Source organism: Triturus cristatus, chromosome 3_1, assembly GCF_964204655.1.
Source record: "Triturus cristatus chromosome 3_1, aTriCri1.1, whole genome shotgun sequence".
Classification (NCBI taxonomy): Eukaryota; Metazoa; Chordata; class Amphibia; order Caudata; family Salamandridae; genus Triturus; species Triturus cristatus.
In genome coordinates, this window is record NC_140583.1 from 364,226,665 (window position 1) to 364,254,528 (window position 27,864).

Sequence of the window (27,864 nt, forward strand, 5' to 3'; positions counted from 1 at the left end):
TTATTTGGAAGGTCCGGTCATCCAAAAAAGAGCGAATCCAATCAAGTGCTTTACCCCGGACACCATTTCTATATAGTGTCTTGACAAGAATGTCGTGTGATATAGTGTCAAAGGCCGCGCTCAGATCGAGGAGCACGAGCGCGACCGTCTGACTTTTGTCGAGGAGAGAACGGATATGCTCCGTAACTCCCAGAAGCGTGGTTTCCGTCGAGAAGCCAACTCGGAAACCAGATTGTGAGGGGTGTAGGAGAGAGTTATTTTCGACAAAGGTGGATAAAGCCGTATGAACATGTCTCTCTAAGCACTTGGAGAATGCCGGGAGCAGGGAAATTGGTCTGTAATTAGCCAGGCATTCCGGATTAGCTGTAGGTTTTTTCAGCAGTGGCGTGACCATTGCGTGTTTCCAAAGGTTCGGAACTGAGGAAAGTTCAAGGGAAGCGTTGAGCGTATCGACAATGACTCCTAAGGACTGATCGTCAAGTTGTTTGAGAATTTTAATGGGGATAGGGTCCCTAGGGGAACCAGATTTGATGTTTTTAAGAATTAATTTCATTGTGTCAACCTCTATGAATGGCCACGCTTCCAAGATAGTTCCACCGGGTGGAGCACAATCCACATCAATGGAGGGGATACTTATGGTGTTGTGAGATTTAATGTCCTTGATAATTTTTTCAATTTTGTCAGAGAAGAAACAAGCAAGGTCTTGGCATTGTTGTGAATTGAGTGGAGGGGCCACGGCTGTGGTGTGGGCGACAGCTAAATCCTTGACCATGTTAAAAAGAGTTTTAGATTTATTGGATGCTTCGGTAATAGCCTGGGACACGAAGGCCGCACGGGTTTTGGCACAGGCAGACTGGCCACATGATAGTTGTTTTTAGCTTCAAGGTCATAGTTTTTGCGCCATTTTCGCTCCAATGCCTTACATTTTGATTTTTCGATTTTTAAAAGGTCGTTAAACCATGGGGCAGGATGGCGATGTCTATGATTTTTAATGGAAGAGGTAGATAGGCAGTGATCAGCAGCGACGCTGAGCCATCTATGAGTGGCATCAGCCAGGCTATTCATGTTCTGGCTCATTTTAGGAGGATTTTCATGAAGTGCCTCATTTAGTTTGACAATATCAAGTGACTTCCAATTTTTTCTAAGAACGACGGGCGTATCAGATGTCGAAGCAGTGGTAGGTGGAAATTTAATACTTAGTTCGATTAGGTAGTGATCTGACCAGCAGATGGGAGACGTGTTATGCCATTTAAGCTCAATAAAGTTGGAAAAGATGGGGTCAAGTAGATGACCTTTGTTGTGAGTCGGCCCAGTGTTGATTAAGGTAAAATTTAGGGCCTTCAGGTCATCAAGCAGATTAGTACAAGCGGAAATGGAGGGGTCCTCCAAATGCAGGTTAAGGTCACCGATAAGGGAGAAATTTTTACAAGCCATATAGTAGGGAGTAATATGGCTAGCTAAATTTGAAGCCCACGTGGCAAAATTTCCAGGGGGCCGATACATCAGTATGCCGGACATTGTACAATTGGGATTCAGGGAGATTTTAAAAAAGCCCGCTTCACAGTCCGGGATGGAAATTTGTTCAAAGGTACACTTCACAGTTCTATCAAAAATAATAGCAATTCCACCGCCGGACTGGTTTTGTCTGTCAATTCTAGTGATAGCGTAATTAGAGGGGAGGGCAGAAGCCACATCAGGGCCCGCACTCTCGTGGAGCCAAGTTTCTGTAAGAAAGAGAATACTGGGATTAGCTTCTAGTAGGAGATTAAAAATGTCGAGTCTATGCTTGGGAAGTGAACGGCAGTTTGTGCTATACAGCATGTATTCCTTCCCCACGACAGGACGAGGTTGTTTGTGTTTCCTGTGTCGTCTAGTGTCTACAGGAAATGGTTGAAGAATAGTTGTGGTAAACTTACACTTGTTACATGACACCACTCCAGTGCTGTGGAGGTTTAGTGTAGGGCAACTTACGTTAGATGATGGGCGTAGCGCACGCAGTTCAAGCGAGGATCTGACCGACTGTCTGAGAATGGGAGGTGTAAAGTCTTCTGCCCCTAGCCCCGTACTGGCCCGGAGGGGCCCAGACGGGCTAGTCTTTGGCGTGCGGAGTGCGTGTCCGCTGCGCCTGTCCGCTGCGCTTCCAGGGCGTGTGCATACTTTAAAGGTCGGGAAGGGGGCGTGGCTAACTGAAAGGGGCGTGGCCCGGCGATTCGTGGGCGGCAATGGCGGGAAAGGACTCGCCCTCCTCGTCCCAGCACTGGCTCTGCTAAAATAGAAGATGACTGGCCCTAGAGCACCGGCAACACAGGTAAAAACAAGTACAAATAGTAAACAAGTAACTCTGTGCAAATTAGCATGTAAGGTTAAAAGTTAACAAAGTCAACACCCCCGGCTTCCGCCTCAAGGGTTGCTTGTCTACCCACCTGTGACCATAAAACTAGAACAGTGTCATTTTGAGAATGAAGTAAAAGTGCCTGCTACTGATAAGAAACTTATTTATTCTGCTATCTAAAGAAGAACTCTGGATAATAATCCTTGTTTACTTGTTGCAGTCAAAACAATGTGCTATTAGTGAAAGAAGATACCAACGCTGTTAAATAAATCTAAATAAATAAGGCAATTTTAAACTGATCTAATCAAGCGCATGACCAGCAGTTTCTCTGACCTTGATGCTGTAGATGTTTGACTCCGATTTCCTTAGTGCAGGTTGTGTTCATGACCTCATTGCTACCCGGTTGTCTCTTCCAATAAGGCATAGGGTGTGAACTTATTTGCACATGGAATGTTGCAAATCTGACATCAAGGTTGCAAGAAATCAACTGGTGTGAGTAGAGCAGTGTGTACTTGGCTGTAACACCTGCTCGCCCTTACCATCCTAATCGTTCCTGCAATACCTTCCCACCGAGGCTTACCTGCTTATCGTCTAGGGTAGCCCATTAGAACATACATTTTAATCTCTAGGAACTGTGGGCCCATGATGAAGAACCCTTTCACAGTGGGATTTTCATGATAACTGAAGCTCTACTAAAGGCAATACAGCATAAGAAGTAAAACACAACTGTGGCAAAAGTACCGTCAACAGCTGCTGAACAGTAAACTTGGGAACAAAAAACAGGGAATGATCAATAACTGGACTTTAATTTCACTCCCTTGCAATAATAAGAACTTTTGCTCATCTTTAAAATATTAACTTCTCAGGAGAGGAAAACACGCAGATTACCCAGATCTACGCTTGTAAAAATATCTCAATGTTACTATTCTCTGAGCGCACACAACCATTTGTAAGTTTGTAAATATAGTTCTTTTGCCAGCAATATGATCCGAGAAAAGGGTTAAAATGTAAATCTTCAGAGCCCCAGTGTAACATGTGGAGCTATGACTTGTCAAAGCATGTTGCTGCCAGCCCCTCCACATAAAAATGTGCCCTCGTACTAATCCAATTATTATATATATTTATATATATATTTTATTTAATTTACTGATCCATCAGATCGTGAATAAAAAAGGCTCTTGGATTGTTTTGTAGGCACATGCTTGTTTTGATTCCAGCCTGCACCGACGACATATCATCACACTTTTTTTTAATTATTTTTTTTTTACCTATGATGCACAGCTGAAGAGCATCACCAAAAGCCACGGGCAAAGCCAATGGGTCACAAAGGAGAGCCCAATTGGCCTTGCCAATGTTATGTTTTTTTTGTTCTCCTCTCAGTGGTTTACCTCTGTTTTTAAGTTGTTTTTCTTTACAAACACTTTAGCATGGTGTGATTATCCATCTATCAATGACTTTCCCCACCAAGGGACTCTGTCAACATACATTTTTGTAATTCTGCATTTTTTAATCAGTGTGTCCTTTTTTCAACTGCTTTGAACACACGCTTTATAAGAAATATAGAATACTTAATATTCTAGAAGGCTAAAATGTTAACTCCATATAGGTGTATTAAGAAGTACTTGTAAGTACGGTAATTTCATTCATCAGTGCCCATAGGTCATAGCCTTAAACTTCACAGTTATTACCTTCTGTATTGCCTCTCTAACATTTGCACTATAAGATATGCATGGGCTGCAACCCTTGATCGGGTCATGAAGATACATCGTCACATTTGCTCACAAGAATGATGTACTGAAAGTAGGTTAGCCAAGGTATCCAAGAATTAGCAAGGCGATTTAGATGAATAAGTACTAGACTGAATGTATAAAAAGATGGAAATATCTTTTCTATGCTGCCCATGGCTTGGTACCTCACAATTTGGTAGTGGAAATGCCACCCCTCAGCTTTGAGATTGGGTAACACCAGTGCGACTCTCAAAGTTCAACTCAACTGGCTTGTTTGAAAATAAAAACATTGGAATCTCTCAAGATCAATGTGAGAAGTTGGCCTGGTGTATGCTGTCCACTAGTTAAAGTGGGCACCTTGCACCAGTACAATTCGACTCTTATGGTAGTAGGTTTAAGACAACCTTGTAAAGAAAGCTATCCTATTGGTAGCTGTGGAGAGCAGCCTTCAGGCTAAGTCTTAAAGGAATGTAAAGCAGCGTGTTTTACCACATAATCTCTTGAATCACCAAGGTATATATATCAAATATATATGTATTTATCACTAAACAACTCTCTACTAATCTCTTTATGAGATTAGAAGTTAGGAACATATGCACAATCAACGTTTCACAATAAATTAAGCACAATTATGGCTGGGACCCTAGGAGTGTACCAGCCCATATACTAAAAAAGAGACTTAAGAAGTGTTGGGGCCTCACGAAATGACCCAAGGCAGGTAAGTAAGGGATCCACGGGGGAAGCGTGCAGTGTGTGAACACAGGCGCGAATCGCCGTAGACTTCAATGGGGCAAGTCGCGGTTAGAAATTAAGAGTTTAAGGGCACTTCGGGAGAGTCTACAAGCAAGTCACTTACAGGGTAAATAGTTCTAGGGCCAACACCCACAGGAGCACTGTAGTGCTGGAGTTACCTCACCCAGGGAAGCTGGGTGCATAGGTGTCTTTTGGTGTCGGGTCGCCGCGTCGTTTTCAATGGGAGCCAATGAAGACTTGCTGCTTTAGAAGACAGAAGAAGTGTCCGGTGGAATCCAAGCCTGGATTCAGAAGAAGGAAGACCTGAAAGCAGAGGGGACAATGTTCAAAGTCACTTGGCAGTGACCCAGGGCAAGGAAGATGGATGCCCACAGTCGGGTGTTTTCAGGTAGTTCACGGGTGTCTTGACTCTTCAGCAACGAGGTCCAAGAGGTGTCGACGACGACCAGGAGCTGGATTCGGCGTGTCCCACGAAGTTTGCAGCTTACTACGGTGTCAGTGACCAGATTGGAGCCAACAAGCCTTGGTAACAGCAAGTCTCGTGGAAAGGGCAAAAAGTCAGCGGTGCCAACCAGCAAGCATCTACTGAGGGTAAGTCAGGGCATGCCTGGAGCAACCAGGGGAGCCCTTTGGAATTGTAGGGAAGTCTTCAGGGGACCCACAAGCCAGCCGGCAAGGGATCGCGAAGACGCCTCAAGAGGATCCACTCAACAGGGGCCCACGGTCACTCAGGACGAGGTAGGCCTCTGATCTCTGGAGGGATCCCTGCTAGAGGCTTGGACCACATGTGGCCCAAAGCACAGGTTCGTAGAACGTCGTGAAGGGGTTGCACTTGAAAATAGTGCACCCTACCCAGGGATTGCGGTTCCTTGTCACTCGTGGGGTCCACTTGCCTCAGCGTCGCTGGGGACTCACAATGGCCATGGAGAAGTCAGGAAATCCTCTTCCTGGGCTGCAGGGACTTCGGGCTCCGGCAGGAGCGGTGGAGTTTGCGACCATAGTTTGTAGTTTTTGGTGCCTGCCAAGCAGGGGAGTCACTCCTTGACTCCAAGGGAGATTCTTCAGTCTTCCAGAGGTAGTGGAACGTCGAAGGTCCGGGATTATTCTTCAGAGCGTCGTCCAGGGAGATCAAGTTTGCAATGGCAAGGGTTCCCTAACTTATACTGGAAGGAAGGGAGGCACTAGCTCTATGACCCCACCTATGGGAGGGTCAGGGGAGTGGGTGGCTACACCCACTTCCCTTTGTCCAGTTTCACGCTAGAGCAGGGGCAGGTAGCCCCTGAGCCGGTTTGAACTGGTGTATGCACAGTGGAGCCTACTGCTCCCTCAGTGCAGGACTTCAAAGCACTCTAAGAGTGCACCCACCCAGCCCTAATACACTAAACCCTGTCTGGGAGGTGGTCACACCTCCCTGTGACAGGATACCTATTGTTGGGCTTCCTCCACTGCGAGTTTCGGTCATCAGCAGGAGGGCAGCCCAGTGTCTGTGACTGGTGGCATCCATTTTGTGATGCCAGGGCTCTTCAGGATTCTACCGTGTTTTTCACAGTGGGTACATGTCTGTCCCTCTAGAAGGGTGGAACCATATCCCACACCAGTTACTGGTGTGGTGGTATGATTCCAAAGCGTTTGACACCAAACACGACATGTTTTGATGCAGCCATTCCAAAGTTAGCATTTACCGCGAGGTTATAATGCACTTATGGTTTGACCGCATTCACAAACAGCCCCAGAGAATGGACTCTGAGAGCTGCAGAGGGGCCCTGCTCAGGCAGAAGCACCCCCTCACATGGAAACTAAGCACCCTGCCCTCAGGATTGATAGGGCCTGCCTTAGGGGTGACTGATCGGTTTAAATGTGTGTGCAGGAGAGATATAGTGAACCTATATCTCAGTGAGGAGGGCTAGCACCACCTCACTCAGGCTGCAGTAGCAGGCCTGTGGTGTCAGATTTAGTCTGCTTCCCAGGGTTGGCATAATACATGCTTCAGGCCCTGGTAGGCCTGTGCAGTACCTATGCCCTTGGTACCGAAGGTACCATATACTAGGGACTCATAAGGCACCACAGTATCCAATCACTAGTGCACCTAATATGCACTCCTTATCGTTTAGAGAGAACAGAAAGGCTGGGGCCCTGATTAGCAGGGTCCCAGCCAGACTATAGCCAGAAACCAGTGTAATCATCAGAAAAAAAGTGGGGGCAACATAAGTGGCAGATCCTACTCTCCTACAATCAAAGTGCTTTGGATTCTAAAGCTCTTTTTTTATCAATCTAAACAGGGAATCAATCGAAATGTCAAAAGTAAGCATTCACTCAAATGCATATGTACGTTTTCATTTAATAAAACCTGCTTTTGAAGGATGTATTTCCATTACATTACAAAATGGGATTAATTCGGATAAAAGTTGGGCTCCTGGGTTTTAGTGAGTTTGTGCCATGCTGAAAAGTGGGAGTTTTCGCTAGTGTGCAGGCTGTGTGGATACAAAATGGAGTCATTAACCCATAATATCTTTGTTTGCCCTAACCCCCTTACTTAATCTTCATAGCATTTGGTTGTGCTGGCTATTTCTTAGACTAGGTACTAGGCTCAGCCTGCAAACAAGTAATGGGTGTAATCCTGAAAGGGGAAGTGCAACAGTGGTTGGTCTGGTTTATTTAAAGTATCCAACGGGATAAAACATATTGTATTGGGCTTGACTAAGGACATGGGTTTTAAAATAGATATTCATTTATATGCTATCTAGGTGAGTGTTAATCTTTACCCTTTATTAAGTGTTATTGCGTGCTGTACCTTTTTATTATTATGATTAATACATTTTTAGCCATCGCTTTTGGCAGCAGGGTTGATGTTACCTAGCAGTTATTTCATTTTTGTAGTCTTGTATGTTAATGTGCTGTTTTTGCTCTCCGCTGTGATTAATATATTTCTAACTTCTCTGTTTTGTATTATTGAAGGGTAGTTAATGGTTTAGTCGTTTTTAAACTTTATTTTTTGTTTCGAATTGTAGTGTTTAATAGATCAAATCAATGGAACCCAGATTTTTTAAATGTAGTTATTTTCTGGTCTTCTAGTGTGAAGTTTGGCAATTTGTTTATCTTTTCTTCTTTTGTATAAACAATACCTACTTAATGTATCGATTGTTTAAACCCAAACTCCATTATTTTCACTTTATTAGCTTCATAACTTGTATTCATCCAACTGAGTTTTATGGTTGACCGATGTTATGTTGGAGACCAGAGAAATCACAGTAGTGTGTGAAGCTCTCATTCACTTTTTCAAGACCAAAGCAGATGTGTGATTAGATGTAATGTTTTATTACTCCTTCGACTATTAAGGTCTGATAATGAAGGCGTTTATCGATTTTTCCTCTAATTTCCTCTAATTCTACCACACTCAATTGCCTGTTATTCTTTGAGTTTACAAGATTCCAATGAGAAGCATCAGAATGGTTGAAAAGATTTGTACCAATTCTTACTGGGAGACCTGGCTTAACTGGGAACCAGGCTCGAGTTATGGCTTCAAATGAATATGCTTTGATTCTGGGAAAATCCCTAAATCTCCCCGTGCCTTAAACAAAATTATCTGATCTTGGGTAAAGTGCTCTAATTTCCTTGAGCCAATTTCACTTTATATAAAACATTTTTGTTTAAAAAACAGACAAATATATATAAGGCAAGCAATTCTGAGATCTCAAGTGCTCTTGCTCTCTCAAGAATCAAATTAACGTTTCAGTGACATAATCAAATGTTTATGGGCTATTGTTGGCTCGGTTGTCACATACTTTGTATCTTTCTTTGTGATTTATGGCCTATACTTTATTATTTGCAATAGTCACATAGATCTGGCTTGCTGAAGTACCCAGGGCCATCCTAGCCTTAGTGATTCTGGAAAATGGATCCATCCTTCTGAATTGAAAGGGAAGTAGACTAGAATGGGTATCTGCTAAATGCAACACACACTTAAACCTACATAAATGTGACCAATATGATTTGAAAGTGTGGGGTCCCCACAATAAACACTAGTCTATCCAATACAGTGAAGCGCATCATTATCTGCTGATCTTCAAATATCTAAATACCTTTAAATCAGACTTACCATACGTTTACTTTTTTGTCAGCATATCAAGCAAGATGCAAGTTTGTGGTTTGATGAAAATTCTGATACAGGCAGACCGAGCTACACTACTGACTGACGTGCCAAACAATTGTCCTACACCACAAATATAGATAATTGGCTTATCATAAATTTGAGCTGCTAAATGCCACATGCAAGATATTGAGTCGGTTGCCTTCTTGGTGGTTAATTTTGAAATGTTTTACAGACCCTTTGGTTTTAAAAAGAATAATCTAGATACTTGAAAATGTATTGTCAGTTTTATAGAGTGTATGCCGGAGGGCTTCTGGCTGTGCGAAACCAGCATATAAATCTTAGCTGCCTTTGGTGAGGGTAGGGTCAAGGCTTCTCGCTTTTTCTGAATTTCAAAATGTTTGTTTTAAGTATTTTCAGTGGAGGGATGTTGTAGAGCTGGTGTTATTCAATTGAAAATAGCTAGTTGTTATAGGTTCTGCAGACGTCAGTAGTGAGTCCAGATAGGACTTAAACTGGACAGCCGAAATTCAAGGTTTTACTCCATAAATCGCTTTATGAACCAAACACAAAATTTTGTGTTTGATACATTCCTGCATCCAAAGCGAAATGCAAGGAGAAGGGCTGGGAGACATGGTGAGATATATTTAGCTTGAATAGGAATTGGGCCACACATTTTTTAAATAAGCGGTAGTACTTGAAGTGCTGTCTTAGGTAAAATGTAGTTAATGTGATACAAGGAGTGTGGTCACTGTATGTGGAAAAGACAAAACATTTCAAAATCTCTTAGCAACTTGAAGCCAACAAAAGCAAGACTGGGTAGCTATTATTCTCGATATTTATTTCTAGACTTTCTATTAGTGACATAGGGACTGTTGGTGGGGGCAGTCCCTGGATGCCTGCGTAACAGCTTGTTTTTTGTTGTTTATTAATTAAAATATTCTAGTGACTTCAAAAGTAAATATCCGTAAAAAACTCCCTTTGACTGCTTGGGTAAGTAAGTAGGGACATACTTTACAGTAAATCTGCAGCCATTTATATTTTGCTAACATTTATGTTATTTTATGTAATTTCATCAATAGTGATCCATACGTGAAGCTGACGGTATATGATCCAGGGAATGGCGTCCTTACGAATGTTCAGACGAAAACCATTAGAAAGGTAAATACAAGTAATGAATGCGTTACTTTTCGCTGTGCTTAAAATATTTCAGAATAAGTAGATGCTTTAGTTGGAGGGGAAAAGAGTAGGGTGCAAAATAAGCCTATTTGTTTTAGGAACTTTAAATGTGGCTACATCTCATTGCTGTCCATCTCATTATTTTGCTTCCGAAGTAGTAGACTCTTCCCATTTCCTTTATTTCTTTCTTTGGTTCTCAAGACAAAGACAAAGTGAAGCCTGATGGATTATGAAACTGCATGCAGTTATTAAATATAGATCAAGAGGTACAATACTTTTTAGGCACCTGATAAGGATGCCGAGCATGTGGTTATCACGCTTGCATTCTCATTTCACTGCTCTCTCTGATGGGTTCTAACGCTTTTTCTTCTGTTTCTTCAGAAAAATCTTAGACTTTAAGTGTTCATAGATGTTGTGTCTGTGCCATCCATGTGGATATTAACATTGGATGTGGTTTTTCTTTTATACATATGCAGCATTGAATTATATTGATTGATATGGCTCATACTACCGGAGGATGCTTATTTCCAGGGAATACCTATATACTGGTTAAGAAAGATGTAAGACCCTTATGTGATGTTATATTGCCTACTTGCCTTTTGACTAACATGGCAAGTTGGGAAATGGTTCCTATTTCTTTCCGTGTTAAGTATGTAGTTGTGGTCAATACGTGATTTGAAATGGAATGGGTTTTTTCAACCACGTATTGACACAAATACAGACAATGGATTATGGACTTCATAGCACAATGCTATTGGTTGGAATATGTTCATTATGGTATAATACTAGACTATGGTGGTGCTGGTTTATGAAGTGAGCATTGATATAGTCTGTTTCCTATTTTTATTGTTACTTATTATGATAATGAGTCCGTGGACAGTGGAATCTTTTGTACTAATATTTCGGGTTCCAACTGAAATGCCCGAAGCGATAGAATATTGGACCGAGATGGCGCTGAATAAGGTAGTGAGTACGGACACAGTCGTCTACTATTTTCAAGCTCCTATCGCGGTCATGTGGTCGCACGGTATAAAATGATACTTCAAAATGGCTCAGATGTGGCACGCCACGACTCGTGAGGAGTACTCTCGTTGTAGCTATATGGAGACACTGGTTAGATAATGTTTTAGTTGGGACTGTATGGATGATATGGATATGATTGTAGGTGTGAATAAACCAATGGTTAGTTTGAACCTATGTGCATGAGTCTAGTACGATTGACAAATCTGCCTCGGAATTGAAATATAAGGTAATGTGACCCGCAGTGCTTATAAACTGGCAATGTCGACAAGCTTACACATGTTGACATGGCACTATTATGACTTGCAGTTGGTCTCTGGTTGGATATTTGGGAATATTATAGGTATGTAAGGTGATGTGACACAAAGTGTTTAAATATTGATAATGTCGACAAGAGTTCACATGTTGACATGAGACTTAAAATATTAATTGAATTATTAAACTTTTTGCAAACAGTATATGGTCTAATTGAAATACAGGATTGACAGGAAATAAATGTTCAAGGCATGTGTGCTGCAGATACACATGCTTTGCATACTCCTGCCAACTAGTGTTGGGTTCGATTGTTTGCAAGTTGTTTTTCTTTGAAGAAGTATTTCCTAGTCACGAGGTAAGGTGACTCCTCCTTACGGTGATAGTGCGCATCGTCATCGACTTCATTGTTAGTTTGTTTTTTCCGCCATCGGGTTCAGACATGTATTGCTGCTCTCCGGATCAAAACTGTTCTTCCGGTTCCCTTCGACGCAAAATCCCCTCGACAGTATTGTTTCCAAAGGTGTTTTCCACTTCTCCGCATATCGTTTCGACATCGACTTTCGATCGGAAAACTTTGTGGACGGCCTTCGAGGCCTAACCGCATCTGGTCAGCTCTTCATCAAAGGATCGGACTCTGTTTGAATTCTGTCCTCGGTGCCACGCAAAGCATCCGCTTGTGTCCGAAGCATAAGGAAGAAGACTGTGACGCTTGCAGATTGTTCCGATCAAAGAAGCATCTTCACGATCGTCTGGCTCGACCTCTTGAGATGCAGCGTCAAAAGCATCAAAGACACGCTGGACATCTTCGGTGAAGACTCCGGCCAAGAAGACATTGAGGCATCAGCCGCAGAGGAGGAGGAAGCCTTCTCCGAACAAGACTCATACTTGGAGCTCGAGATAGACCTCGACTCAAAAGAACTGCTGCAGGGACAAGGTGACATGTGTGACGTAGACCCCTTGCCCCCACAAACTCAGAAAAAACACAACATCTGCCTTCTGGCCAAGGTCGGCACTGAGACGACGTTTCTGGCGCCCCGCCTTCGGGCCCGGCACGAGACGACCAGTCAAGCCTTCTGGCTCGGTACTGAGTCCACAAATAGCCTCCTTGGAGCCGAAAGCCTCCGGTTCGAAGCACAAGTCCGGCTCGGAGCCGAAATCCTCCGTGGTGAAAGCCAAGCAACCTTCAGAGCTGAAACCTTCCATGCCGAAAGGTCAGCCTCAGTCGACACCGAAAACTTTGGCACCGCAGACTTCGGCACTGAAACACAAACAGACCCCTTTGGACCCGAAATTGGACACTATTCCGTTACCACCCGATCTAAAGCAAAAGAGGATCCATATTAATCCTGACACTGGCCATATTCACGTAAAGGCACCTCAGAAACACAAGATTCAAGAAGAGGACACTTACAAAATCCCTTGAAGAGAAAGTCTGTGGCAACAAGTCCTTTTCATATACCTTCGCCTCCACCTCCGTCACCACCTGAGAATCCTTTGCAAATTACAACTCAGGGTTCTCCTCAATCTCATTATGACGATGATGATGCGGATGATGGGGGGGATGGATATTCCAACAGATCCATGGACAGATTACACAGTGGATCCCCCAGGTGATACTGATCCAGACCTTTACCCTGCCAAACCATCTCCTCCAGACGACCATGCATCACACCAAGAACTCATTGCCAGGGCTGCACATTACCACTGGGTAGAGAGCCACAAAGAATCACTAGAGGTAGTTTTTTCTTTGAGACCTTAGCATCCACACACAGGTCATCACAATCACTTCCAATGCTTAAAGGCATGATGTGACATGCTGATGAGAATTTTAAAGATCCATTCAGAGCACACCTCTTAACACCTAGAGTGGGCAAAAAATATAAGGCCTCTCCTACAGACCCCATTTTTATCAAGTGACAAGTGCCATTTGATTCCCTAATCATATCCAATGCTCGTAAGAGAGCAAATTCTCAAACACCAGGGTATGCTTCTCTGCCAGATAAAGAATCCTAACTAATTGATGCTTCTGGCAAGCGCATAGCCGCTCAGGCAGCAAATCAATGGTGCATTGCAAATACCCAAGCACTTTTAGCTAAATATGACAGAGCACACTGGGACGAAATGGAGCAATTGCTCCAATATCTCCCAGACGAGCATATGGCTAAATCACACGACTTTGTGAATGAGGGTAAGCATATTTCCAAATACACAATTTGTTGTGCTCTAGATGCAGTAGACACCACAGCTAGAGAGGTTAATACTAGCATCCTCCTTTGGAGACATGCTTGGTTAAGGATTTCAGGTTTTAAACCTGTGGTCCAACAATCCATCCTTACCACACCATTTAATAAGGAACACCTATTTGACCCTAGCAATGACGAGGCGTTAGAAAAAAGACACTGAAGTCGCTAAATCTATGGTAGCGCTTCAGACGGCATCCAACAGAGGTTCCTTTTGTCGCTCCTCATACAGAGGTGGGTCAAAAACCAACCTTCAGATAAAAATACCTCAGCTTACAAAGGTAGCAACCAGTCCTCTCCCTCCAGAGGTTTTTTCTGAGGAAGTTATAGAGGCAACAACTTCTAAGATAGGGGTAAGGGTAACAAACCCCGTAACTATCCTTCCCCCATCAAACAGTGCCTTGCCCATACTTCCCTCCGATTATACCACACCTGTCGGGGGAAGACTTCAACAATTACTCCCCATTTGGCAGTCCATAGCATCAGAAAAATTTGTGTTTGGAATTATCCAACATGGTTATTGTCTGGAGCTTACCAGCAATCCCCCAAACATTCCACCTCAATCGCACAAGTTATCCACAGAACACATACAATTGCTAAAACTCTAGATTTAAAGGATGCATATTTTCATGTTCCAATTCATCCAGCTCATTGCAAATACCTTAGATTTGTGATAGCAGGCAAGCACTACCAGCTCAAGGTGCTTCCCTTTGGATTGACTACAGCTCCCAGAGTTTTTACCAAATGTCTGGTAGTAGTCGCTGCTCATCTCAGAAGACAACAAATTCATGTCTTCTCCTACTTAGACGACTCGCTTATCAGAGCCAGCACTCACCAAAACGGTCTGCAGCACACACACATCACAATATATACTTCATCGACTGGGCTTCACCATCAATGCACAAAAGTCTCACCTGCATCCCTCACAGATGCAGACTTACCTAGGACCCGCTCTATACAAAGCCAAAGCTCTAACCTCTCCCAGTGTAGCCAGAATGCACAATATTCAAGCTGCCATTCAACAGTTTCAGCCCAACCAACCATTACCAGCCAGAGTGTTCATGCAACTACTGGGAATGATAGTGTCTTGCATAAAATTGTACCCCATGCAAGGCTTCACATGCGCCCCCTACAATAGTGCTTAGCACGTCAGTGGAATCAATCACAGGGTCTATTAACCGATCCAGTGATGGTAGACAGCTGTAAACATCGCTCTCTGCAGTGGTGGAACCCACAAAAGGTATCAGCAGACCTTTCATAGACCCTGTTCCACAGATCGTACTCCCAGCAGACACATCTCCAACAGGTTGGGGGGCTCATCTCAAAGATTAATCAATTCAAGGTTTGTGGAGCAACAAGACAAGACTCTCCACATCAACTATCTGGAGCTCTTAGCTATCTTCCTAGCACTAAAAGCATTCCAGACTCATCTTGTAGCCAAAACTGTCGTAGTCCGACAGACAACATGACAGCAATGTATGTGCAGAAGCAAGTGGGGACGCGCTCTCTCCAACTGTCAACACTCCCTCAAGCCATATGAAATTGGGCGATCCATCACAACATTTATCTCTGGCAGAACATCTCCCAGGAGTGAACAATCCAATCAAACAATCATATAGACCTATTTGCCACAACCGAAAATGCAAAATGCCCAACCTTCGACTCCAGGTACCCACACCCGCAATCAAAGGGCAGTTCCCTATGGATGAACAGGTCAGGGACATGTGCCTACGCTTTTCCGCATCTCGTGCTCATTCCATGGGTGCTTCCAAAGCTCAGGCAAACATCCCTCACACTAAATCTGATAGCTCCCACATGGGCTCGTCAACCTTGGTACACCCCCCTGTTGGAGCTGTCACTAGTTCCACATCATAAACTACGCTTGAACTCCAGTCTTCTCACACAGAACCATTGAGAAATCAGAGCTCCAAATCCCAAAGAACTGAATTTAGCAATTTGGCTCCTCAAGTCATAGAGTTAGGGGACTTAAATGTTCTACCAGAATATTCTAAAATAATTTGATTCTAAAAGAGGCAAGAAAGCCTACCACCAGAGTTTGCTATGCTGCAAAATGGAAAAGATTTGCGGTATATTGTAACAACAACAACATCAATTCTTTAGACACGAAAACTGCCGTCAGCGCGCCGGGAGGGACTTACATGACCTCGCTGACGTCATGTCCGTGGACGACATCAGGGCGGGGTCGTGTGGCACTGTCCCCCGGCACGCAGAGGTGCTGCTGCAAAAAGTTTTCCGGATCCAGTCTGACGCCTGGGGATATTCTAAGTTAAGGAATCTGTGGCTAGACAACGCCTCTACCAGATACATCGTTACCGAAGGTAAGTAACTCGTACATCTGTTATTTGTTACATTTACAACAAACAGGACTGGCCTACACGTCTATTAGTTTGCATCTTGTGCTGTAGCTGCGTACTTACAAAATAGGCAACATCTTCACTATTCTGAGTTCCAGTAATCAAGGCCTTTATGGAAGGTTTAAAAAGGGTTATACTACCAAGGACTCTTCCTGCCCCAGTCTGGAATCTCAACATTGTCCTCACAAGGCTGATGGGTCGACCTTTTGAACCATTACACAAATGCCCAATACAGTTTCTCTCATGGAAAGTTTTTTTCCTCATTGCTATCACATCAATGAAGAGAGTTGGTGAGCTACAGGCATTAACGCTAGAAGAACCTTTCTTTAAGCTACACAAAGGATAGTTTTTCTGGACCAATCCCAAATTCCTTCCTTCATAAAGTAATTTCTGCTTTTCATATAAATCAATCGGTTGAGTTACCAGTTTTCTTTCCTCAACTTGATTCCGTAGCAGAAAGCGCTCTTCACATGCTAGACGTTAAAATAGCTTTATTGTACTACATATATGGAACAAAGGACGTTCACAACACAAAACAACTATTTGTAGCATTTGCTCCACCTCACAAATGCAATCCTAGCTCTAAATCTGGTATTGTGAGATGGATTGTTAAATCCATTCAAACATGCTATGCTAAAGCCAAAAGGACTTTGTCTATACCCACTAGAGGGCATTCCACTCGCAAAATAGGGGCTTCTGTGGCCTTTTTAGGTAACATCCCTCTAGCTGACATACGTAAAGCAGCTACATGGTCTACACCACACACATTTATCAAACACTATTGTGTAGATGTGTTAGCACGACAACAAGTAGATGTAGTCCAAGCAGTACTTAAAACACTATTCAAAACAACTGCAACAGCTACATGTTAGCCACCGCTTTGGGAGAATACTGTTTTATAGTGTATGCAAAGTAGGTGTATCTACAGCACACGTGCCTTGAAAGGATAATACTTACCCAGTAATCGTCTGTTCTTGGCATGCAGAGCTGTAGATTCACTGAGCTCCCCCACCTCCCCGGGTACCTGTAGTTGTTGCAGTTCTTTGTTATACATTTATATGCATGGACATCTCTATACTACACTTACTCCATTCTCAACCTTTTGCGGTAAAACAATCTAGCATGACCATGCGCACTATCACTCAGACTTTATATTTGAATCCACACTCCGAATAATGTGCCTTTTTCAAGCTTCTTCTCCCTTCCAAAAAGTGTTTTTTTGGAAGGAAGAAGAAGCTTGACGGTTTTAAATGTGCATGGCAGTGACCCCTGATAAAGGGCATTCGTCACCAGAAATGCATTGGGCTTTTTTAATAAATACACTGCCGTGAACGAATTCGGCATTTGTCATGTTCTTGCAAGATGTCCGGAGGGGCACTGCGCGAACATAAGAAATATGGAAAAAGGCACATTATTCGAAGTGTGGATTCAAATATAAAGTCTGATTCAAACAAGAGGTGTATAATGATGGAGTAAATATGAGGAAAAAATAAGGAACTTATGGCTTAAAAAGGAGTAACACATGGCTGCCAAGATGGCGCCAGTCAGCAGTGTGACTATTTGGGGCGAGAGGGCGCCCATTCCCTTAGAGGCACAATGAGGCATGCAGATGATATCTTTAAAAACCCTGTATTTTAACTCGAAGAGTAGACAAAAAATATAAACCCTCACCATCAGATCCTGTGTTTATAAAAGGACAATTCCCTCTTGACACCCTTGTACTGTCCAGTACTTGCAAAAGAGCTAACTCGCAGACTTCTGGGGATGCACCTCCCCCAGACAAAAATTCGAAACTTATAGATGCCTCAGGAAAATGAGTGGCTGTTCAAGCCGCTAACCACTGGCGCATTGCAAACACACAGGTCTTACTAGCTAGATACGACACGGCACAATGGGATGAGATGGAGCAACTACTCCACTATCTCCCAGACGAACCAAAAACTAAGGCACAGCAGTTAGTTGAAGAGGGAAAACTTATCTCTAATTCCTCACTGAGATATGCGTTAGACTTAGCCGACACCGCAGCTAGGGAGATCAATACCAGCATTCTCCTCAGAAGGCAAGCATAGCGTAGGATCTCGGGGTTTAAGCCTGAAGTTCAACAGTCCATTTTGAACACCTTCTTTGACAAGAACACCTGTTTGGTCCTGTAGTCAACCAATCCTTAGAAAATATGAAACAAGCATTGGCATAGCCAATAGGTCTCGCCTTTGGGACCTTATAAGTATTTAGTTATGTAGCACAATATCCTTGGTGGAACAACATCAACTGTTGCATAGGTAAACACATTTAACGTCCCAAAGGCGAGACCTATTGGCTATGCTAATGCTTGTTTTTATAATGATGTTGCTCCATCCAATCTATGCATCCAGGTCACATATAGGGTATACTTGAAAATTACATTTGCCTCGGAGTAGTTGGACGTTTAGCAGTGCACGTATGTCCTTCTTTTGGGCTGCGGGGGAGGGTTTGCAGTCTAGCGCACAAAATAGGAACGAGGTTATCATCGGCACTCAACCCAGGCAGAGGACCTTGACCCCAGCCCTCTTAATGCTCGCCTGATATCAGGCGTGTTTATTTCGGGCCTGACCTGACAGCCAGTCTCTGCCCACCGTCTCCTGGTGACAAGCAATACATGCCCCGCCCCTAGGCCGCCATGCTGACAGCTCCTATGCCCACCTCTACCCGCCCTGCTCACAGCCACAGCTCTCTTCCGCACTAGGCGCCAAATTCCCAGTTCTTGGCAGTGGCGCCTCTCTCTCGTCTTTGGAGTGAGTTTTTTTAGGGGGGGCAGGGAGGGAGGAGTGTCTCTTGGGTCGTATTACAGCGGTTCCACCTCTGGATTCTCTATTAACAGACTTCTTCTCAAAATGTACACGTTATCCAGGGCTTTAGGTGGGATGAAGAAACTGGGGGTCTCTCAATGGGGCGTGGCCAATGTAATTAAGTACGTTAAAAATCTGTGTTTAGCATAGTGTGCCACCCGACTTGTATGTTGCTGTTTCTGTCATTGCCTCCAGATTTGTGATGCAACAAGTGACATCATACCTACAAGAAGTCAGGACTATTGGCTTTGTCAATGGTTGTTAGTTGCATAAGATAAATACGCAGCAACTATGGCTTGTATAGAATATTAAACAAGCAGTGCTATCAGGCTCCGGCTGCCACTTAGAGGTGTAGAGAGAGGTGTGTAGAAAGAGTGAGAGGTGTGTAGAGAGAGAGGGGCTTAGAGAGAGAGAGGGGTAGAGAGAGAGAGGTAGAGAGAGAGGTAGAGATAGAGGGAGAGGTAGAGATAGAGGTAAAACATAAACATAAAACCTGGAGCCCTAATTGTAAACCACAAAGTCAGTTTCCATAGGGACTTACGTAAACATGTTTTGAATTTGATTACAGTAATTTAGAAACTGCACATTTTGTAGATTCTTTTTACACTAAACTTTTTAAATGTATTCTATACAGAACCTATTTCAGCAGGAGAAACAAAAGGCTAGAGATCTTGCAAGGCTTTGGGCGAAGAGTGTTCATGTGACCATTGTAGTAAGGAATAAGTCTCTATGAGCTTCCTGGTTTTAGACAATCTGAAGCCATTAAAAGCCCTTTACAAAACCCCAAAATAAAATAAAACATTAAATTAAATTTAGAAACTGGAACTTAATCTTCCTCCCTCTACCAGGTTATGAAACTCCTTAGTGATTTAGGAAGTACTTGTTATTAATGCACCCGATTACTGGTTTTGCTGATTTGTTTTTACAGATACAGTCAGAACACCACCTGTTTCTCTGTATGTATTTATTTTTAAATAGTGGAAAGAAATTGAAAATGAGCCTTCTTTTGGGTTATTTTCAATGCGGTAAGTCATCACTGCGAGACCAAAGGCTGTGTCCACTGTCGGAGAAGGGACTTTAAAAGGTTTTCTAGTGAAGCTTTACACAGCTGCAGACATACATAGGTTTACACTACAATGCTTAATTTTTGTATATCAGTGATGCACCGTGTATGGCTTCTTATAACACTAAAGCCCAAAGGGTACCCTCAGGCAAAGGTGTCATCATGAGTTAAATAGAAGTGGAAATATACTAACTGCAGCTTCACTTTTTCAGAAAACTTAAAATAACTATGAATAAATGCATGTAAAACATTTAACAATAAATATGGATACATGCAGACGGAAACGTTTCAAGAGTAAATTCCTTAAAACCGTGAATCCTATTAATAATGTACGATGCGGGTGTTTTGTTCTATTTTATAGCTGTAAACAACTTCTTATAATGGTGAAAAGAAATGAATGCGCAGAGCGTTTCGTGTAGTGTTCATTCCTTTGAAGATACTCAGTAGACAGCCAGAAATTGTTAATCGGGGATGATATCGCTCAAGCTTTAAGACGCTATTAGGAGGGGCTCTGGCGGGAAAAACCGAAGGAGGCCAGCAGCAGGACTGCTTCCTTCCTGGAGCGGCAGAGAAGCTGCAATCACTTTCAATATGTTTGACAAATCCTGCACCGTTCTCTTTCTTTACCACTGCCAGTTGCTGATTGAGGCATCCGGTACACGGTGGCAGTACTATCTTCATGCCACAGCGAGGGCCACGGGGTATGTTTACCTGGTATGTTGACCGCCACGTCACATATCAAAGATTCTATTTCCAGGGTGCTGTAGAGCACGTACACTTGGGGCCACTTACGGGGTGGGCGCTCCTTTTTCTAATGCATCCCTGGCGCTAATCAATGTGGGGGTGCGATGCCTTGCGAACTTAACACTGGTTGCTATATGAGACTCGTACAAAAGTGTTAAATGCAATAATATATGAATCTGGGTATAAATGTGGGTTATTGGCTCAGAGTGACAGTAAACTAATGAAGTACAGGAAATACGGGGAGGCGAAACCACCGAGGAAATATACAAAGGCATGTAGATGTACATTTGGAAGTACAAAATTACTAAAACAACTGGCTACTTGCTGCCTCATCTAAAAATAATTTAGTAAAGCCGCAAATAAAACTCTGCGAAAACAGTTAGTAAGAAACCTTCAACTATGAAACACAGGGCAACAAAAAAAAATAGAATACAAAATCTGAACGCATGAACGTTTGACAAATAATTCCACGGACAATAGAAACTTGAAATACAATCACTGGTGGTCAATAAAATCGGCAACTATACCAGCACTGACAGATCGGAGCCGCAGCAAACACCAAACCTGAGGATGTGGTGCTTGCGTTTCCCGGGACTGGCCACTGCCCAGAGCCGCTGTTCGGAGCTGGCAGTAGCGAGACCCATCCCAAGGTGCGTGCGATTTTAACCTGCAGTGGCACCAGACTTCCTGTGATTGTGGGGGTGCGAAAGTGATTGCAGTCGCGATCAAGAGAAGCGGGAGTTGTGTTCTGAAAGACAGATGGCGGCTGCACGCTCACGTGCACGCAAGCTTTAGGTCACCAAAAGCCTGTGGCAGCACTTTGGAAACCCGTACACTAAATGTCTCGCAGAACAGCGCATGCGCAAGGTTCAGCGAGACCTAAAAGGACACTGAAGTGGCAAAGTCCATGGTAGCGCTTCATTCCCCATTCAATAGAGGCTCCTTTTGCCTCTCATTTTACAGAGCAGGGTCCAAAACAACATCCTCAGACCCAAATGCTTTCTCTTATAAAGGCAACAATAAATCCTTTCCCTCTAGAGGTTTCTGTAGAGGAGGACATAGAGGAAACAATTCCAAAGGTAGGGGTAAAGGCGCCACACCGCGTAACATCCTTTCCCCTAACAAGCACACACTTCCCCCGATCATTTAACACCTGTTGGGGGAAGACTTCAACAGTTTCTCCCCATTTTGCAATCTAGACAAATGGGTGCTCAACCTTATCCAACATGGTTATTGCCTGGAGCTCACTACTGATCCACCAAACATTTCTACCTTGCGTTCACAAACTGTCGTCAGACCACTTACAGTTAGTCAAACAAGAGCTGCAATCCCTCTTAGAAAAGGGAGCCATAGAACCAGTTCCATTGCACTACCAAGGTTCAGGACTTCACTCTCTTTATTTTCTTTATCCCCAAAAAGGATGGATCATTAAGACTAATTGTGGATCTCAGAGAGTTAAACCAGTACATACTGTCAGAATATTTCCACATGCAACACTTTAACAAGTCCTTCCACTTCTACAGCAAGGCGATTTTATGTCCACACTGGACTCAAAAGACCCATATTTTCATATTCCCATTCAGTCAGCTCATCGCAAATACCTCAGATTTGTGATAGCAGGCAAACAGTATCAGTTCAAAGTACTTCCATTCGGAGTTACTACTGCACCCAAAGTATTCACAAAATGTCTAGCAGTAGTAGCAGCAGCTCATCTTAGAAGACAACAAATTCATGTCTTCCCGTACTTACTCATCAAAGCCAGCACACGCCAAAAGTGTCTAAAACACACTCAAACCATGCTACACCTACTCCACCAATTGGGTTTCACGGTCAACATTCAAAAGTCTCAGCTATAGCCTGCACAGATACAATCCTATCTAGGAGCCACTCTCAACACTCTCACAGCTCTAGCCTTCCCCAATGCAGCCAGAATTTCCAATATCCAAACTCTATTGCTGCAGTTCAAACCAACCAAACCTTGTCAGCCAGGACCATTATGCAGCTACTGGGAATGATGGCGTCATGCATTGTAATACTTCCTTATGCTATACCACACTGGCGTCTACTACAAGAATGCTTAACACGTTAGTGGAATCAGTCACATGGTCAATTAACAGATCTAGTGTTGGTGGACAGCCGCACCCATCACTCTCTGCAGTGGTGGAACACTAACATTTTATCAAAAGGGCGGCGTTTCATTGATCTTGTTCCACAAGTTGTGCTAACAGCAGACGCATCTCTCACGGGTTGGTGTGCACATTTTCATCATTACACAGGTCAGGGTCTCTAGGACGACAAACACAAACGTATCCATATCAACTATCTAGAACTTCTAGCAGTATTTCTAGAGCTGTAAGCTTTTCAGTCTCATCTCACAGGCAAAGTTATCCTAGTCCGTTTGGACAACATGACAGCCATGTACTATGTTCAAAAACTGGGGAAGAGGGCTGGACACACCCTCTCTCCAACTGTCACGACTGTCTCAGACTATTTGGAAATGTGCAATCCATCACAAGATTCACCTTCTGGCAAAACACCTCCCAGGATTGAACAATCAAATTACCAACTTCCTCAGCAGAAAGAGACGCAAATACACAAGTGGGAACTTCATCCCCAAGTTCTAGTTCCATACTTTCAACAATGGGAATATCCGCAAATAGATCTGTTAGTCTCAGCAGATAACGCACAATGCCCAAACTTCGCCTCCAGGTTCCCACACCCTCTATCCAAAGGCAATGCCCTATGGATGAATTGGTCAGGGATATTTGCCTATGCTTTTCCGCCTCTCCCACTCCTTCTGTTTGTGGTTCGTAAACTCAGGCAAACATCACTCAGACTGATTTTGGAAGTAAGAAAACCTACTACCAAAGCTTGCTATGAAGCATAATGGAAGCAATTTGTTGTCTACTGTAATAACAACAAAATTCTACCTCCTAGATGCTTCTGTTCAGATCATAGTTTGTTACCTTCTCCGCCCAATGTGGGCTAGCTTACACATCTATTTGGTTGCAACTTGCCGCAGTATCTGTGTATTTGTAAAATAGACATCATTTGTCTTTGTTCAAGGTTCCTGTCATTACAACCTTTATAGAGGGCTTAAAGAGAGTTATACCACCAAGAATACCTCAGGCACCAGTGTGGAATCTTAATGTTGTACTTACAAGACTTATAGGTCCACCCTTTGAACCACTACACAAGTGTCCTTTACAGTTTCTCTCATGGAAGGTTGCATTCCTCATTGCAGTCACTTCATTAAGGAGAGTTGGAGAGCTACAGGCAGTAACTTTAGAAGAACCCTTCTTTCAGCTCCCTAAAGATAAGGTAATTATTTGCACTAATCCCAAATTCCTCCCAAAGTGGTTTGTGCTTTCCATATTAACCAATCAGTTGACTTACCTGTGTTCTTTCCTCAACCTGAATTAGTAGCAGAACGAGCTCTTCACACACTTGCTGTCAAAAGAGATGAATTGGATTATATCGAAAGAACAAAAGATTTTCGTTAAAAGAAAGCAACTGTTTGTTTCACTTACACCACCTCACAAAGGCAATCCTATTTCAACATCTGGTATTTCAAGATGGATTGTTAAGTGCAGTCAAACTTGCTTGAAAATAACTTTATCGATACCCCCTAGAGCGCATTCCACTCGCAAAATTGGGGCATCATTTTAGGCAATGTTCCTATAGCTGACATTTGTAAAGCCGCAACATGGCCTACACCACACATATTTACCAAACGCTGTTCTGTGGATGTACTAGCACGTCAACATGCCAATGTAGGGCAGGCAGTGCTAAAACATTTTTCCATACAACTGCAACATCTACTGGTTAGCCACCGCTTTGGGAGAATACTGCTATATAACCTTTGCAAAGCATGTGTATCTGCTGCACACATGCCTCGAACGGATTATGTTACTTACCCAGTAAGCATCTGTTCTTGGCATGTAGAGCTGTAGATTCACATGCGCCCTCCCACCTCCCTGGGCACCTGTAGTTGTTGCAGTTCTCATTATTTACATTATTTACGCATGGGCATCTCTTTACTACGCTCACTCACTCCATTCTCACCCTCTTGCAGGAATACAATCTAACAATGAAGTCGATTCCCATGCACACTGTCACCGAAAGGAGGAGTCACCTTACTTTGTGACTGGATAGACTTCTTCGAAGAAAAACAACTTGCAAACAACTGGACCAAACACTAGATGGCAGGAGTATGCAAAGCATGTGAATCTACAGCTCTACATGCCAAGAACAGATGCTTACTGGGTAAGTAACATAATCCTTACTCAATTTAAACAGATTTTTTTTTTTTTGGGCCTGATTATAACGTGAGGATCTTTATTTAGGAGCTATTGGAATTTCTGAAGCAATTTAAAAAGCAGTGACGATACTTAGGATATATAGGTTTGGTGAGTAGGATGTTTGTTATGGTGAAGTGGTACGTTAATACGTCCAGGTTACTATACTATTCATGAGGATGTAGTGTGTGGCTTTATAAATTATGGTGAATCTTGGACATCAAGCACGATCCTCTTTCCTTTTCTTGCCTCATTAGCTCAGGGGTGCAACTCAATACCTCCTCTATAAATCGGTTATGCCGAATGTATTTGATAACACTTAAGGGTGAATAGTACTTATTATAAAATGGAGCATGAATCATAATATGTGAAACATAACACATACTCTTCAACTGTTTATTTGGATCGTATGATCCTTTTTAATCTTTTTTGCTCTTTATCATTTCTTTTGCTTAAGCCCCACATAAACGCATTTCTTTTATATCATCTTCTTTTGTCTCATGGTGGTTTACTTTGGGTTCCGAAAACTCTAAATGAGATAGGAATAAAAATGTACGATGCTAAGGGTAGGTTATTCATTTATTGTTTGTAGCCCTGAGGAAGTCAGTGATTTACATCACAGACTAAACGTGTCAGCTGGCTTACAGTATCATCTGGATGTATAAAGAGATTGTGAATAAGACTGACGACATCGCCCTGGATGTGATGCAAGAGTGAAAATAAAGAGAAAAGCACAACTTGTGGACATTTGTATATTGGGCAATTGCTCAGGATAATTTATTTTTTGTCATTGGCAATGTTCCCAATCCCTTTATTGCCATTTCACAAGTAGTTTTCTTGACTTACAAAAGACTATATATAAAGCTTTGTTGGTTGAATACCACCAAGATGGCTAGGAATCTTTTTTTCTTTAAGACCTTCCAATAAATTGTGAGAGGTTTGTGTTAGGGAAAATATTAAATCCCTTTTCTTCTCTCATTTTCTTCAGTATTAGCTGGACCTAGCCATTTAGTGGTTGCTTGTTTAACATTGTTTTGGTTTATTTGTGTATAATTTCTAAATATAGAAATCCATGTGGAAACCTTTCTTTTATGGTGTAAAATAATTTGCTGCATTGTAAGATGATCAAAATTGAATTTGACATTGTTCATGGACATCTCAGTGCACACATGCATTTTTTACGTTATCAAAATTCTATTGTTCACAATTGGTAGGAAATGAATGCAAAACTTGGGGCATTCGTCAGAACTGAAAAATGAGATATAGCGGGTAAGGGCACGTGTGAAAGAGCGACCATGGCACTGAAAATTATAGGAAATCAAACAGTGATCACAATTTTCATGAGCTAAGTAAAAGATAAGTTAGGACTATTATGTTGAAAAGAATCATGAAGGGATCAAAGCGTAAAAATGCTTCTTTGAGCTATCACCAGATGCAGTTGTCTGTGCTTCCATTGCTTTTAAGATGGTCTTTCAGAAATGCTGCTGATGCCACGCAGAGTTCTCTGAATCGGACCCACTTTATTTGTGCCTGCTGTACCAAGATCTCATGAGTGCCCTTACCAAACTGTGCTATTTGCAGTTACCTGTCTTTCAATTTGAACAATAGGGTAGGTTCTTGGATTTTTCTTATTTATCTTTGGCCCACATTAACTTTTTGGGCGTTTAAAGCACTTAGACCCCTATCTCCCTAAAATGAGTAGATGTTTGTTTTCACAGACCTGTTGCCTGGTTATTTTATTCTTCCAGCACAGTTTGTCTTGGTAACTAGGACAGATCGCTATTAGTTAACTAGTAAGCTACCACCGACCTCTAGTTTAGGCCACCAGTGAGTGTATTTGTATATCCATTGTAAAAACCTCTGACGTACCCTCTGTACCACATATCATTGGTAATTTCTCTGGGGTACCAAAAGGCTTATGTCCCTAGTTTGGATGTGATGGTGAAGCTTTAGCACTCGAGATACCAGCTTTAACTGTGTCTAGTTTTCACTTTACTTTTTGTGCAATTTAATTCCCACTTCTCTTGTCTCTCAAATTGGAGTCGACACTACTAGCATCAGAGTTATGCTAAGGCCAAAGTATCCCCACCACACCTCTTGCTTGAATCCAAGTCCAAGTACATAGATGAGCATCTGAGAACCAACTCAAAAAACATTTCCGCATCACCTACGATGCAGATATAAGTTCAAGATCTCAGAACCAGGACTGCGCATTTGTCTAGTACCACATTTCTTCCGATCTAGCTTCTGTTAAGTTCCTTATATTTGCTTGTACTAACCAAATCAGTCTACACCAGGCTATAGCAAATGCTACCCTGGAAGGGTTTAATAGTTGTCTATGCCTAGCAGATTACACTAGCACTCTCCTTCAGGATGAACTTTAGGATTTCCAGGCAACCCCAAAAGGATAAATTGGCAAGTGTATGTGTAGTGAAGTATGATGGTATATAGGACATCAGACAAGGATACTTCAAGACGTGTGTTTATTAGCCACAGCTGCTGCAGTCAGAGTAACAGTAACATTTGGAATCTCTGAGCTACAAGCTCACACAGTACATTTTACATTCCAATGACATGTCACCATGATGGGATGAATGCAAGATCACAACAATATCTCCCTTCTTTACAACGAATGAAAACAGATAAAACAGCAAATAAAATGTCTTAGTATAAATACAGCAAATCATAGACATACAGTACATAACTAATAAAAATGAACATCAATTGCAATATCTTAAAGGTTTGATAATATTTCGTCTATTACTCCTACGTACGGGTTCAGGATGAAAAGAACACCTTGGTTCTAAAACATCAATATCAGAAAAAGAAGATGAAGGAGAAATACAGGAATGCAAGAACGGTTTGGATGGAAAAGAAGAATCATTGGGAAGAACATCATGATTATGCACTTTCACCACTCTTCCCTTATTCCACCATTCATTCTTGCTAGTCCTCACTGCATTCCT

General features: G+C 42.6%; 1 protein-coding gene across 2 annotated transcripts in view; it reads left to right on the forward strand.

The window, feature by feature from the left end:
* NEDD4 (NEDD4 E3 ubiquitin protein ligase) overlaps nt 1-27,864 on the forward strand; it is a 1,922,401-nt gene that overhangs the window by 201,068 nt on the left and 1,693,469 nt on the right. For both annotated transcript variants that reach the window (XM_085644133.1, XM_085644134.1), the window contains exon 3: nt 9,982-10,060. In XM_085644133.1, the coding sequence (XP_085500259.1) occupies nt 9,982-10,060 (79 nt within the window). The remainder of the gene's footprint in view (nt 1-9,981; nt 10,061-27,864) is intronic.